The sequence below is a fragment of the Pezoporus occidentalis genome, unplaced genomic scaffold (assembly GCF_034315485.1).
Source record: "Pezoporus occidentalis ecotype Australia unplaced genomic scaffold, CSIRO_AGI_Poc_V1 ctg28, whole genome shotgun sequence".
NCBI classification, from domain to species: Eukaryota; Metazoa; Chordata; class Aves; order Psittaciformes; family Psittacidae; genus Pezoporus; species Pezoporus occidentalis.
The window spans coordinates 2,339,750-2,356,597 of NW_026914718.1; the positions used below are offsets into that span (position 1 = coordinate 2,339,750).

Sequence of the window (16,848 nt, forward strand, 5' to 3'; positions counted from 1 at the left end):
AACTCCTAAAGCATAGTGGGGAAACAAACTGACATTTAGCAGCAGCAACATTCCAGATTAAGGTATAAGCACAGAGTTTAGTTCCTCCTTTTATGACACACTTGTCAGTCCAAAAATACCAACCTAATGTATTTTTTAGCCTCAGTTCTGGGAAGTGCCATCCTTATATCTGATCTGTTGTTGGCATCTGCATTCCTTTTTGCCAGATCACTGTGTATTCTTGGGAAGAACACATGGGACAGAGAAACTGGCTAGATTTTAAACTAAGGAAAACAAAGGAACTGGAAATAGGAAATCTAAATTTGTTGAGATTACCCCTCAACAAAAGACTGCTTTTTGCGAGGAAAGCATTCCTCCCATGTCCAAAACCTCTAGCTCCCTTCTTATTCTAATTACCCATCTGCCTTAATGTTACAGGATTCCTGTGGCATGTGATGGTACAGCACAGAAGTGATTTCTGGGCTAGTCAGAAATGTCCAGAATTTACTAGGGAAAGAGCTGCAACTGTAGATGTAATTCTGTCATTAAGGAATGTAATTAGCCATTTTATGATTCATCAGTGTTGGTCCGTTTGTTTTGAAGAACAATACAAAATAGACACAAGAAGAAACAACTCCATTAAGTTTCTAAGCAATACCTGTATTTTCCAATACATTTTTCCACAAGGTCTATCAGGATAGTGACGTCAGTAAAAACTCAGTGCCAAAGTGGTCTGGTGTAGTTAAATCTTGTGGGGATCTTTCCTAAGTGAAGCTATAGCATGTTCTTCTCAGAAGTGAAGAAAACCAGACTGGACTGAAACATACTTCTACATAAAGGCAGAGAGAGAAGGACATGGAGCAAAATTAAACACAAAATAGTTAAAGGAAACGGGGAGAAAAATAAAAACAACCACAAAACGAGAGACAAGAGATGTTAATTTAGGACATATGGTGATAAGACTGTTTGCAATCGTTTGTTAAACTTCTTTATCTACGTCTTTCTTTTTTCTCAAAGGCTAATTCTCTTGCAGCCTTCTCTGTTTGTCATGAAAAATGTGCAGACTCTGAATTCTAGGCCATCATCAGCATCAGTCCTTCCAACCCATGCACTGCAGTGTAATCTACAAATTCAGTGAGGCAATAAGTGCGTGGGGGATGCTTATCTGAAAGTGACGCTTTTTTGCTTTCATCCAAAAAAAGAGAATGGTTCAGTAATATATTTTACGTTTTAAACTTAATTTGTATTGACATTATGACACATGCCTTGAAATTGCTGTCTTCAGGATTATAAATACAAACACCCTGCCCCTTTTAAAAGAAAAAGATGCTGACAGTTCAGTGTGGATCTAAATTTTAGTGCCAGCAGTAATATGCTATCACTACATACCCAACCAATGCCTGGGAACTTTACGTTTCCATTTAAGTTTCTTAGAGATGAGAACACATGATAAACCTATCAGAGCTACCATCCCTCAACCTTGCCTGGCAGCCTGGGTGATAGAGCCTGCTTTACATTCAGACAGAAGACAAATTAAAGTGCACTGTGCACAGGCTTCATGCTCTCTTTGTGCAATAGAAGTCATTCATCTCTTCATGCTGATTGAGAGATACTGGGCAGTGTGCTGGGAAAGAGGGGAATAGGATGGAGTCAAAAATTAGGGGGAGAGAAAAAAAAAGTAAGAGGGAGAACAGTAGGAAGAATGCTGCCTAAGGAATTCAGGGTCTCATAACCAACTGTAAGTAAAAAAGCATGATAATGCGTAGAGACAGGATACAAGGTAAGGGCACGTTCTCAAAAATACATTTCAGTTATTTAAGAAATTAATGTGTTTCTAGAATCAGATTAACCCAGAGAATGAAGGGAAAGAAATGACAAGATGCAGGTATATAAAGCATACATTATCCAGCACACACCAGATTTAGACTTAAGTGGGAACAAGATGTTTGAATTGCTTGAAAATGTCCTTCCACTGACAAATAAGTAAGTGCCTGGTACCATACATAACCAGCTGTCTATAATACTCTGAATGAGTTAAATTAAGAAAAAAAAAAATCAAAAGAAATGAAAATTTATTACATTTGTAGCCTTAAAAAAGGCAAGACAGTTTTTGCTAAGTTTTCCAGAGCTCAATGCCTTTTGCTTAAGGGAACTCCCTTGACGACAAACCCACAAGTTGTGTGGGTTCTGGGACGCTTGCTGTTTCAGTGCCCCTCAACTGCCTTTTGGTTCTACATTTCCTGTAGAAAGGCAGTAGGAGACAGTGGTGTGGCTATGAAGTCAGAAAGCAAAGTCCTGAAGGTACCCTGGACATTAAGCTGTGATTTCACTGAACATTATGAATACCTACTTACTTACAGTTCTGGATTAACTTTTCTACACCCAAAAATTACTTGGCTACATTGTCCTTTGTCCATCAATATTTCGCATGTGCACAGAGTAATGGTACCAGTGTCTGTGGAGTTCATTATATTTCATATACCACAAGTTATTTTTTGTCAGTTTTCCTTCAGCTTCCAAGACAGACTGAAATACAGGCTGTTTAAGAATCAGAGTAATTTTTATCATTTGGCTTTCAACTCTATTTTTCAAAAAAATATATGAAAATACATAGCATAGAATAAAAGAATAAATACAAGCTGTTCCTCTAATCACTCTCTTGCAAAATATACTGTCCTGGCATTAACATGAAGTTTGAGGAAGTAAGTGGCATGCATCCTTGCAATCACACTGTTCCTGCAAAGACAGAATTTGCCCCTACTGTGTAATGGACCTGGTAAAACAATACATTAAAAAAATAATCATTGATTTCCACAGCATTTATTCTGTTTTGTAATCTACACAGTGTTCTGATCACAGAGCAAAGCACTTCTCTGTAATGCGTTAATCAGCTTAATGTTGTTTCTATTATAATGCAAGAGTGAACATTTTAAGGCTCTGAGTTTCCATCTAATTCTAGGTGGTATTTTAGGTATGACCCACTTCTTTTCTTCCCCTAAATATCATTTCTTCATCTATCTCCAGCACTCACATTTTGGCAATGATTCTGTGACATTTGACATCAGTATATCAACAAAGCCCAGCTGTGAAACAGTGGTGTATCCCTTCACCGCCTCTAAGGTTAAATCTGGTTGGTATAGATACACACAATACAGTATATTTGAAGTCTTCTATGCCAGCAACTACCACCTCTCAATTTGCAGGGAAGATTTTGAGATATGAAAATCTATGACTCCATGATATGAAAACTCTTAGTTTTTCCTAATGTGTACCCGGTTTTAACGGGTTGCAAAATCATGAGCATGAAATATTTAAGTATATTCGCTTTCCTCCCTTTCTATACAGCTGCTACTTAGGAGACAGAAAGAACTCTCAGGAAGTTACAAAATAACTACTGTTTTATTCTTCTTGACTTAAAAAATGAGCTTTGCCTCAGTTTAAAAAAACAAATTGTCCTTGTCTATTAGTAAAAAAGTCATTGCTTTATGTTTACCTAAAATGATTTCATTCTTGAACACAGTACCATCTTTATATTATTAGATATTTTATTAATACAAATCTCTTTCTGTAATCTCTGTAAATTAACTGCTTATCAAAAACATATTAATAAGCAGGAAAATTTAGTCATATTACTCTTTCAAGAGTATTCATTTCAATACATCTTCAAAGGATACTCCTTGATGTGCTATCTATATCCCTTGTGCATAAAATATTTAATTTGTAGTAACACTGGTATCATTAATAATAACTGAAAATTTGATTTGCATTGTGTCATTCTATTATAAATCCAAACTTTAAAGAAGTCCTGCAGTAAGTCTCTCTGACAATTTATTAAAGTGGAACCCAAAGTAATTTATCAGAAGACACATATGCATTCCTTACGGAAAACAATTAGCAAATTGTTCATAAAAATTATATAACTCTCAAACTTATTCATTAGAGGAAATTATTTCTGAATTTCATCAGTCCTTCATTTTCAATTTACAAGTGAAATTATATTAGCAATTTAAAGTTCATTCTGGTTTAGTTTGTCCCTGTTATCGGGTTGTTATTGTAACTACCTCATGTATCACAAACTGGAAATTACATGATGGATTTTTATATTACAGATGTAATGCACATACAATACGCAGTTCATGAAGTCTGGAAAGCATACAGGCCTTCCAAAATGAGACAAAATCTTAAATGCCTTTACATATCTAACAATCTATTTGAAACGGCATATTTGTTCATAAAACTTCCTTTTTTTCATGCAGTTTTGCTTTTACAACAGCTGAAATTTCAAAATTGACAAATGAACATAAACCACTTTCAGTAACTATGCAATCACTGGGGCTTAAAATGAGCTTTCTGTAATTATTTCTAGTCATAAAAAAATAGGACTTGAATATTCAAGGAAAAGCAACATAAAAGTAGTGAAAATAAAGAAAAAATGTAAAGTTGTCCACTGTAATTTTTTGATTAGTCACCCCGAAATTAGTACTTTTAATCTGATTTTATAGGTAGCTGAACTGAACAGCAGATATTAACTTGCTCACTAAGTCACATACAGATGCTGGAATGTGTTGAACCCTCTCCAAATCACCAGCTTTATTTCCCCCAGAGTAGACTTTTAGGAGGATAAATGAGAAATACACTGTTATCTTGCAATCTGTAATTTAAGCTAGAAAACGAGTTATTGAAGAAGTCAAATACATACTTCCAATCAACTAAGATAAAATAGACAATTATTTACCAGAGATGATAAATACAAAATGATATCACTATGTTAGAGGAATTTTTAAGAAATTCAAATTTCAGAGATGAAATGTAGTAATTAAAAAATTATAAATCGTGCTGCAACATAATACAACATAGAATAGCAGGGTGCATTCAATGAAGAACAAGAGCTTTGACTGAAGCACAAATCCAAACATCACCATGAAGTTCATGCGGGTTAAAGCATTCACCTCAGCTTGTTACTGATGGGCCTGACGATATGAGGCAGAAAAGGGCAATGGGATATACTCAAGTATTGTTTTAAGAAATATTTTATAAACTAGTTATTTTTTATTCAGTATATGTTTTTATTGTAAACCTTACACATACAATAACATAATTTCTAATTAATTTTATTTTAAAATTATCCAGGCACTTTGAAAAAAAAAAAATCCTCTTTTTGCTTTCATGACAAGCAAAGTACTTTTGATACTGCCTTGGGCTTATGATACAAGCAAAACATTGCTATTTATTTCACTAAGCAAGGACATCTTACATACAGCTTGCAAGCTTCTGAGATGCTGAAAGTTAATGAAACTGCAGATCAATAGGATTAGAAAGGCGAGTCACAGTTGTGATTCTGTAGAGCAGTAAACTCTAAGGCTGTTTCTGAAACTGCTAATAATCAGATTCTTCCTGCCCTTGCATTTTCTAAAAGTAGCTAAGCAGAAAATGCAGTGAGCAGGGTAAATGACACTAGTTTTGGAGCAGATTAATGAAAAATGATGGTTAAGGAAAAATATTCTGTATATCAGACTCCAAAACTTTAAAAAAAAAATAAAATGGTGGATAGAAACAAATTTGCTTGATAACCCTGAATGTTGTGGAAAAGATGAGGTTTTTTTGCAGCTCAGCAAAATCTGTGTTAGAACTGAAAGCCAAACAGAGTCCTTACACATTTGTTCTTGGCTGGGGAAACAAATGTAACAGGAAAATGTAAAGACCAGGCTGGTTGCCTAGCTGTAATGATGCACTAAGAATACATTTATTACTCAAAGTCTTTCTTAAATACAGCCCTGTAAAGAATGCAGTGGAGTCCACAGTAACTCCAAGTACATTTCTAATAGCAGTATTATAGCATACACAACACTTTCAAAAGGTATAATAACAGATTAATATTTCAATATCAAAAGATATTAAAATAATGGAAATTTCCTCAATAATTAATGAAAATTCTACTGAAAACTGCCATGGTGGCCCTTGGCTTCAGTACTTTTCTACTCTTCTCACCAATGTGGGGCTTGAAAAATCTATCTTCTTCAATTTTAAATTACAAAGTCATTTCAGATCTCAGTATACTGATTATATAAAGTATGTATGCAAACCAAGTCAATTCTTGGGGGACAGATCTCAGCTACAGTGCCTGAACATAACTGAAAAGCTTCAATGAGAAGCTCCAAAGACTAAATAGGGGATAATCTAGTTCTAATGTAAGTATTTGCTTATCACAGGTTTAAGTATGGAACAGAGACAGCAACAAAAAAATCTTCAGATTTCACATGCCTGTATGACATACAGAAATTGTTTCTATTGGTAAATTGCACCAACTATGGACTTTGGACCTTCATTTGAGCACTAAAAACAATGAATTACTTGTAGAAAGTGTTTAGGTTTCTTTATAAAATTAACTAGTTCTGTTGAACGTACTGTTAAGATGCGTACATGCATGTACACAGGGTTGTGTCATTTTGTAAACCCATCCCAGTATTTTATTACACATTACAAAGGCAGAAACATGAATCACTGCTTTTATGCAGCAAAATACAGCCATCGGCCCAAGTGAGAATGCCACTTAGCAAATTATAAGTGGATATGATGCTGCGATACTTTTGTGTTTCTAGGCACTAGCATGAGATATAGTTACAATCTTGTTGCTAATATTTGTAGGATCCCTGAAAAGATCACTCACTGCATTTATAAAGACTTGTCTTATTTTACTTTTGTTGAGATCATAAACATAAAAAAAATTGTTTAAAAATGAAATAGGAATATATAACTGACGAAAAGAGCTCTAGCATTCTCAAAGAAGATTTAAGGTTCATTTATTATTGCAGTTGCATAATTCCTTGGTGACCTTTCTTCAACATGCATCAAGCAATGCAGCATCCCATCTCTTTGTGCTCTCTCAAACTTCATTATGTATCTACAGAATAACTGTGAATCACTAGCAGCATAAGCACTGTTTACTCGCACCATGATCTTTAAGATATTCAAACAACAGAAGGAGGTAAACTTTGCCTCCCGCTCTTGTTTCTATTCTGATGTTCAACAAAAGATTTCCAATTTACTGAATCAAAAATTTAATATCAAATTAAGGGAATAAATCATGACTAAAAAACCGACAAGCAAGTACAGAGAGCATGTTGGGAAGCCTGGTCAGTAAGAATGATAAAAATTAAGCAAGTGCACGGAGGAGATGAAGCACTGTCAAGCATCATTAAAGCTAGCTTCTTTTAAAGACCTCATCTACTTGCAAAAAGATTCGCAAGGATATATCCTTCATCCTATCTGGAGAATACTTTTGTGATTATAGATTAAAGCAAAATTCCTCCTACACAAACACAAAACCATCCTACACACTTCTGTTCTGCACCACTATCTGGCTTGCTCTTATTGATAAATAAAAGTTGGTTTACTGAAAGATTTTCAGTCATTGTGCATTACTACACAAGTGACTGTGTTATTTCTACTGCATAAACTACATGCTACACAAATGACACAGTGTCTAATCTCATTTGGATTTGCTGCACAAGATCAAGGTGATAAGCATGCAGTCTAGAAGCAGAATGTCTGTAAAATCACTTCTTGGGATTATTCCAGTTATGCATATACTTCATATAATGGGTGACGAACTCAAAGAGACTGTCCTTTATTGCTATAGCAACACATCTACTTTCACTTTTTTCCAGCTGACAATATAACCTTGATCCCTCAGAAGTGTCCTATTTCTTCCCTTCCTTCATAAACACTAGATTTTTTAACAGTTCTACAGTAGGTGTTTATGCTAATTGTCCAAGACAGACAAATTCACAGAATCACTATTCTATTAATCACAGAACAGCTTGGGTTGGAAGGGACATTAAAGATCACCTAGTTCCAACCCCCCCTGTCATAGGCACACACATACACCTTCCACTAGACCAGGTTGCCCAAGGTACCATCCAACTTGTCCTTGAACACAGCCAGGGATGGGGAAGCCACAAATTGCTTTTAGGAAAATAATAAGAAAAGGTAAAAAAAAGGTATTGTGGCCATCCAGTAAGTAAATAATGACAGTGTCTTTGACAGGACTTAATAAACCCAAATGGTCTAGCAGTTTGCTGGTTTCCCTCCTAAAAGAGATCAGCAATTTTAAATATTCAGTACTGTGCTACCAAAACTTTGTCCCCCCCCCAAATTAAACATAAAGTAAACATATTTTGACACTGACAAGGTAATTTAAGGGTTATCCTGTTTGTTTTTTCTCCCTCCTGTTACAAATTTATGACTTATTAAATCAGACTTCCAAAGTTACTGATGTTTACAGTTACTACAGATAGGTAGATTTTGGGAAACATGCTATGTGACTACCATCAGAACCAATGGCAGGTAGGCATTTGCTTGTTTACAATATTAGTACTTGTTCACTTACATACATACAAAACATTGAAATGCAACTGAAAGTTTGTCTCACGTGTAGAAGGTATTGGGAGGAAACAGAGAGGCTGAGGTATGTCATAGCAATTTAAAGAGGAAAGTCACAGATACTTTAATACCTATGGAAAATCCTTTGAGAAGCACAGTTAAGTCACTCCCCCAAACAAAAAAGTCTCAGAAAGCAATATAACCTATTGATGGCACCAAAAATTTACCTTTCCTCTCCCTCCTCCTCCGTAGGTGTGTTGAATTGTGGCTGTGGACAATAACCACATTCATAAACATAGAAGCAGAGCCAGGATACCCTTGAAAAGCAGGTTAAGTCGGCAGAAGTGCTATTCATGCATATTAATTAGTATTCTCTAGTACTTACGAGTATGATTATTTTCCCACACTGGGAGCTGTTTTCACAACACAATTCAACACACTCACACAGACCTATCTGTTATTCTTTTTGCCACTGATCAACTGACTACATTATTTGCAGTGTTCTAAAACGATAAAGTGCCAATTAGTACTGTCTAGTGATTAGTATTGGTTAATATTCCTCCAAACATTCACTGCTTGATGAAAACCTGCCCTTCCTCTCCTGTAGGTAGTTTTTTTTTCAGCTACTGGTAACAAAGACCTTGTTGCTTGACCTACTAAAGCATCAGCAAGAGGGACATACAGGATACAGGTATAGTCACTTTTGAGTGTGTCTGTAATAGCTCTCTTCTGGGTCTTTACCACGTATTTCTTTATCCAAAAGTTCTCCTTTTGGAAATTTTACTAATTTTTATAAGCCCTTTCCCTTTGAGTCAAGAGCTATACTACATAGGGAATTTCCTCTATTTTCAATTGAATTTTCTGTAATACTTGGAGACTTGATACAATTTGCTTCTGATTGAGACTCAGGCAACAATAACTACTGTATTCAGTGAAAAAGGAAATAATATACACACAGAATTAGAGACAATAGATTTCCATTAGGTCAGTTTACTCCTTCCCATATCCATGCAGATTTACTCTCTACAATACACGTCTTTCTCATTCTTTGTTATTTCTTGGGTTTAAGTATCAGTTAGAGAAAAGAAAACGTATTGAAAAATCTGATGTTCTCTTATCTGCTGCACACAGAAATTTGCTTTAGTGCTTGCAAGAAAATAAAGGAAAAAGAGATTCAGTTTATTTTTTTAGAAACTTATAGATATATGCTCTGTGCTAACATCTTCGGCTTAGTGAGAGATTTATGCTGTATAACAAGAAGAGCACATCTCAGAACTTCATCCATTTTTCAGTGAGCAGACATTTCTCATCTCTAATAGGCATTTGCTCAAAAGCTAAAGTTATTCCAGCTCCCATATAGCCATTCCTAAACTCAAATTATCATGGATTTTATCTTTTATTTGCTTGCACAAAGTATCAGCTTTCTGCCTGCACCAATTCTTTCATTCCTTTTTCCTCTGTCATTATTTTGTAGGATTGACCTTAGAAGATTCCTGAAGATAAATGCTCTAGATAGACAAAATTATACTATACTCTGAGTTACTTCGAATCTGCTTTGTGTTCTCCTCATGGATTTGTATTTACATTTACAGTACAGCTATGACCATGAGGAGAAAGATTTCCAAGCATCCTTTCCACAAGAAATGCAAATTCAACCCCTGTCTCATAGTTATATATGCAAGAGAAACAAGCGGCCACCAAAACTGAAACCATGACATATTAAAAGTCTGACCAACTTGCACTAAAGCAAATACAACCCAACATCATTCTCCCTTATCAAGTTGTCGTAAACTGCAGGATTAAGAGAGAACAATGTCAGCAGGGACTTCAGGTTCCTGTATCAGTAACAGATAACCTGAACTGTCATTGGTTGGGGCCTGTTCATTTGTCATATAACAATTAACAACTCTACTTTGGTTCTTCTGAACACATTTGAAGTTGAGCTAAAAAAAACACAAACAACCCAAACAATCCCATAGCCCCTTTCCATCTGATAATACTTCTCATTATGATAGTCTGAGTGCTTTTGAAATCCTAGTGACACCATCTTGGAAGTCTGATCATGACTGTAACAGGTGTTAATCCCCCAAGGATAACAATGGATAACTTGATCCAAAACGTAGGCATGCCACCCAAAGGATTTGATTATAAATGGAAGGTTTTAAGAAGAGAAGATTCATGTTAAGAAGAGCCCAGCACACGTGACACAGAGGAAGATACATTTTTCCTTTTCACTTGACTTCCCTTCTTCTTCTACCACTTCTCATTCTATGGTATTTTAGACTAACACAACTTTGAGAAACAAATGAATTGTACCCCAAGAACAAGACTCCAGATAGAGTGTGTTTTGTACAAGCATACAGAACAGAAGGACTTTCTATATGCCACGGACTGGCATCCCAAAGGAAACTTACTGCATAGTCTATTCGTCTTTGCTTGTCAGAAAAAGCAGCACACAGTGGACTGAGATGCATGCTGCATACCTTTGTTCTCAATGAAGATTTATCACTCGTACTAAAAACAAATCCTTAAGCCAGTGAAAAGGAGATGGAAAGTAATACAATTAAAAAAAAAATGCAGTAAAATAGAAACAAGTAAAAATGATGTCTCTAATCAAATATTTCCTCTGGGCACTAGGCAACTATTAGGTGGTTTGGTGCAAGCTTAAGACACCTCGCAAGAGCCGTTTATCTCCAACAGTGCAAATGAGGTTAATGGACTCATTTTCACTCTGTGATTCACTTTCTCTGCAGAAGCAGAAGGTATTTTGTTTTATGCAGATAATTGGAAACAACAAAGAAACATCATTCTCTAGAGCTTAGTAGAAAGAAGTGAATTTCCTTTTCCAAAAAGAAACAAATTCAATACAAGAAAGAGAAGGAAAATAAAACCACTGGGGAGAGAAGAATACTTATACTGAAGGGTAATAGGCAATTAGCAGCCACCCTCCCACATACACCACCAGCACACACTCACAGAATCTACAGAAATGCCTCATCTTAACAGAGCTTCCCCTAACTCTTATGCTTTAATAAAACACCACTGCTGGCTGTCCCTTGGGAGGTTCTTAGTAGTAAGAAACAGCACAGGAGAGCCCAAAAAGAGTTTAAAAAAAAGCAAACCAGAAAAAACAAACCAAACCAAAGAAAACCCCAAAGACTAAATTACTGAACATGATTTATTCTCTGAGAAATAAAAAAAAAAAATAAAAATATACTCTTGTAATTTACAATTTTTCAAATCTGGAACATTAGTTCTGTAGGTAGAAGTCACAAAACATTCCAGTTTCCACATCTCCTCTACCCAAATACTGCTGTACATATTGTAAAAATCTGAGTTTGGCGGTCAATTGAGTTTGGTAGACAAGCATTTCTATCCAATAGGAACTCGTTTTGAGGGAAACAGAGAGTGTCTACCAGGTCTGGCTTCTCTAACAGGCCAGCTTTCTCAGAATGGTAGCTGGAAGCTACTACTAGACAGGGAGGTTGATGAGCCAGGCCCAGTACATCACTCAGTATCCAAATGAGCTATTTCTATGCTAATGCCTTCAGTGTCTCCCCAGTGTTCAACTGCCTACTGTACATACTTGCATGTACAAGGGGAAGGACCAGTCTGACTCCCATGCTGCTTCCTGCCTTTGCCAACATTTCTAATGCCAAGAAAAAATGCACAACCATCCCATGTCCCTGTATTCCCCCTGTTATTTCCGGACTTATACTGCGCTGAGACATAATCAAGTTCTAATAAAAACGCTGTGAGTACAATTAAGGACTTTTTCAGGCATCACTTCAAACCTACCCATATAAAAACTTAGTATTTGTGATTTGTCTGGAATGCTTTATCATTACATCTGCCATAGTACTGTTCTCTTTGCCCACTCAATCCATTCACAATTTTGATAGATTGGCTATTTTATCATAAACCTAATATTATGGGATACTACCAGTGGGACAAAGTTATGACAATAAACAAAAATGAACACTATTCTCAAAAACAGACAGTCTCAGGAATTCACACTCGATATGTGGTACTTCTCTTATAGTAAAAGTTGTAGTTATTTTTACAGAAAAGGGTCTATCTTGTGTCTGCCTTACTCCTTTGAGGCAGCACCCATTTTATTGTAATTACTTTTCTCTTTAAAATCTCCAATATATTTTCGAGAAAGTATTATGCTGCAGTGCAACAAGCAACCTTTAAATCTTTTCTTCAACAGAGACAACACCACTGCCTATAGTATACAGTACTGGGAAGAGTTTTCAGTGCCTTCTGGAAATGCTGTACAACCTCTCTGATCACAAATTCAATGGACTTAGCTTTCTCAGTACTTTTAAAATCAAGAAATACAGTACTGGGAAGGGATGAACACTGTATCTTTAAAACTGATAAATTAACTTCTGCATTTGTGATATATATGCTCAGATTTTAGTAATGCAAAGGTTTAACAGTCCATACACCTGGAACTCTTGTATTCAGATCTCTAGCAAAGAAATCTACTGGACTCCTTTTCACATCGAAAAATTATCATCACTAAAGAACGATAATTCTGCTAGCCATTTTGCAGTGTGCAAAAAAAAGTACTACCTTCTGAATTCAAGAGCCAATTGTCTCTTTCCTAACCAATTATGCATATTTGTAGACTAAGAGTATTTAAGATTTTCTCATTTTATCATTTCTGAAGAAACTAATGAAAACTTCTTTGAGAATTAACATGCGGTGCAAACATTTGAAGTTCCCCACTATTTCCACTTCTACACCCTCTTCTTTCAACTATTACTTATTAACTGCTATAACTTCAAGGGCTCACAAGGAAAAATAAGGAAGAACACATAAGTGTAGAAGGAATACAACAAAAAAAACCTTTGCCTCATAAGATGCAGATCATGAATATAAAGATTAGGTTTCTAATATGGACCCAAAAGACTGGCTTTAATTTGCAACTAAACTGTAATTAACAGATACATATAACAAAATAATTAACAAATGTATATATAGCAGTATTCACGTGGGAGCTTACTAAAACAAATGGGTTCCTGAGATCAAAGTTAGAAATAAAGCTTCTTCAGATTAACAGCTTAAGACATTTAAAATGAAAAAGCGCAGTGTTGCAAATGCAGACTTCTCATTTCGAAATAAAAGTGGACTTGAAGGTTAGGACACTAATATTTCTGATCCACCTCTAGAAGACCTTTCTGATTACAAAAAGATAATATGGAAAACAACAAAAAAAAACACTATAGCTTATACAATAAGGACACATATTTGGGTGAACAGATTTTGAAATGACACTTCAGGGACTTCATGATTTTCATATCCCACTACAACAAGATCCACATACACACTATTTTTAATAGAAAGATGATGAATTATAAAGTACAGGTCAAAAATTACAAGTAAAGCAGATTTCAGAATGCTACCGAAAAGACAACAAATCAAGCCAGATTTTGATTAAAAGGATATAAAAGCTCTCTGGAGAAACTAGACAAATCTATTCCTCACAAGCAGAGTCAGAGCTAAAAGACATTTCAGCAGAAATCAATGAATCTCTCTCCAGAAATACAATACTAGTGTGGGGATTTCACCTATTAAAATTAACAGAATTTAACACTGGATGCATTGTATATGGCATTTCTTTTCATTTTCTCCTATGTGTGCTTAACAACTTCATTTAATGAGAATGCTTCAGACTGACAAATTGAAGGTACTATGTTTTGACAATAAAATATTTTTCAGCCTTTATCATGGCTATGCTAGAACTCTTACTTGAGGCAATATGATTAAAAAAAAACACCCTATTCAGGTTATTAGCTGAATTAAGGATATAGAAGAAGATATATATTGCAGCAACAGGAAGTTCACCTCTTGAGACAGATCAACTTTAATTTGGTAATAATGAAATGCGAATAACCTTGTAAGGATATTTTTCCCTTTCTACTTACAGTACTTTATATGCCACCAACTTTTCTATCACTTGAGCAATGTTATGACTATATCTAGTATCATATTTATATTTTATTTTGATTAGACATGTAACATTTTAGTTTGCGTAAAAAAAAAAAAAAATCAGTTTGAAACACTGATAAATTCTACTTTCAAAATTTATGTTCTCTGCCTGAAGCTTTCATGTGCAACCTCACACATGTGGGATGCTTCAAAAGTACAACTTGCAACTTTTTTGATCTTTGCATTTGAGCTTGCTGAGAATTCTGCTTGAACAAAGACTTCAGATCACTGCTGAATCAGAAGTTCTTAAAAAAAAAACAAAAAACAACCAAACCTGCTAGCAGTATGAAAAGTAACATGTTTGAGTTTCAACTAACCCTCAACAACCTTCTCCTATGGGACAGTAACACATGGAAAATAATTCTGACATTCTAAATAGGCTTTTTAATATAGAACTTTAAATGAGCATTAAAAAAAAATCCAAGAGTTTTGATGGCCTAACATAGAAATGCAAGAAGAGTAAGTTACCATTTGCATTAAGATCTACACGAATTAATTATAACCTGAGCTGCATTTCACCTATTATGTAGATTAGAAGAAAGAGCATTTTAAGCAGATATTTGTTGATATTTTTTTTACCTCCAAAGAAGTATTTCTCTCCAGTCTTAACCTGTAGAGGGCTGTTTGTTCGAACAGCTGAAGCTTCATCGCCATCAATGGTGAGGACAGCAAAATTTTCCTTAGCTAGGAATCGGGCTTCATGCCACTGCCCATCATTGAGACCAGAGCCTAAGAAAACAAAAGTCATTGGGAACATTTTACTTACGTCACTATATACTATGTCTCAGACCCAGGGTCATTATATAACTTTTAACAAAGGCTACTGCAGAAAGGAAATAACTTTAGTGTCATAAAAAATCATTGCTGTTGAAGTCATAATTACCCAAAAAATAACATTGTAACATAAATACTAGTCTTGGAACTACTGAAGTGTCCATACTACCAGGTATAACTGTATCTAACTACCAATGTTATTACTCACCTTTCCCATCAAAAGGCCATATTCTACATTTTACTAATAAAGAGTATCTCTTAATTGTTTCTATGATCAAGTTCAGAAAGAAAAGATATTAATTTATTTAACTGTGAGTTACAAGCCAAAGGGGCACATTATGCTTCTGATTGCGGCCTTTATCAAAAGCTAAATATTTCCAAGAAAAGGGAAATTAAAAATAGGAGGGGAAAGGTTCACATTCACAGCAAATCCTGTATTGGGATGTGGTGCTAGTGACAGAATATTAAGACATTATCACAGAGGCACTGAAAAAACAGGAAACATCTGCCAAAACCTGCAATCTTAAGGGAGCACCACCCTCCCAATACTGACAGCAGTGAAGCAGATGGATCTGATCATTCATTCAGACCTTTATATAAAAGACAGAATTATATACTCCTTACACTGTCTCCAGCAGCATCTGGCAGGAAGCCAGTCTGTCCTGCAAGTTAAACTGTCATTGAAGAGCTGTGAGTACTAAGTTTGTTCTGGCCATTACTGTGCAGGCAGTTATGTTGGGTCAGCAAGTAAATAGCAAACACTCCAGTAAAAGCACATCACTCTTACAAGTGATGTTTAATCCACTAGACAAAGGTGCTAAAATGTCATTTTCCAAAATAAACCACAACACAATGCAATAAATCGTTCCTAACACTAAATGTGATGCAAAATATCAGCAGAAGTATAATGGAAGATAAACTTTAAAAATATTGGAAAGACTATTATCTTCTATGAACAAGGAATAACAGTCATGGCAAACAGATAAACCCAAACAATTACTATTTTTTCCCAGTGCTTCCATATGTTTAAGATACAAGACCTAGTCCTCAACATGGAGTGCTATACCTTGGAACATTCATTACTGTGAATAAAAGCCTCTTGAAAAATATATCAGTAAGAAATGTTTCTACCAAAGCTTGTTCCATCTAGTGTAAGAATAGATGAAAGACCTAATACACTAAATATGAGAAAAGCTTTCTGTTTGCAAGTCTTTTTCTTGTTTTCATTACATTTGACATACAAAGAAGAAACAGAAAACCACACAATTACAATCCAGATAAAATTAATTTCAACTATTAATAAACTTGGGAAAGAGACTATACCTTTCTACAGGGTTCCAAAATTGCTGCAATATGTTACTACACTTAAGTTTACCTGAACATACTTAAACCCAAATTTTCCAGCTGGTTCCAGCATTATTTCTCCTCTTTTGCCCTTATGTCTTCTGCAGTGCTGCAGCCAGAGGAAGGATACTCCACAGCTCTGTTATTTGTGGTGTCTTTTATACAGACTTCATTGCTAAATGTTAAGATATGCAGGGAAAGTGCCCGAGACATTAACTCTCACCAGGTGAAGTAAATAAACCCAAAACAACAAACAGCATCAACCTTTAATGTAAATGGAGATTTTTTTCATATTCTTCATTTTTGCCTTAAAAATCCATGATTCTTTCCTTAAAATTGATAGAATGTCCTAAACTTGACAGAATGGAA

The 16,848-nt window shown here is 35.3% G+C and overlaps 1 protein-coding gene across 6 annotated transcripts in view; it reads right to left on the minus strand.

The window, feature by feature from the left end:
• The window catches only part of CNTNAP2 (contactin associated protein 2), a 1,014,729-nt gene that overhangs the window by 435,129 nt on the left and 562,752 nt on the right, over positions 1 to 16,848 (minus strand). For all 6 annotated transcript variants that reach the window (XM_062625371.1, XM_062625372.1, XM_062625373.1 and 3 more), the window contains one exon: positions 14,941 to 15,090. In XM_062625371.1, coding sequence (XP_062481355.1) covers positions 14,941 to 15,090 — 150 coding nt within the window. The remainder of the gene's footprint in view (positions 1 to 14,940; positions 15,091 to 16,848) is intronic.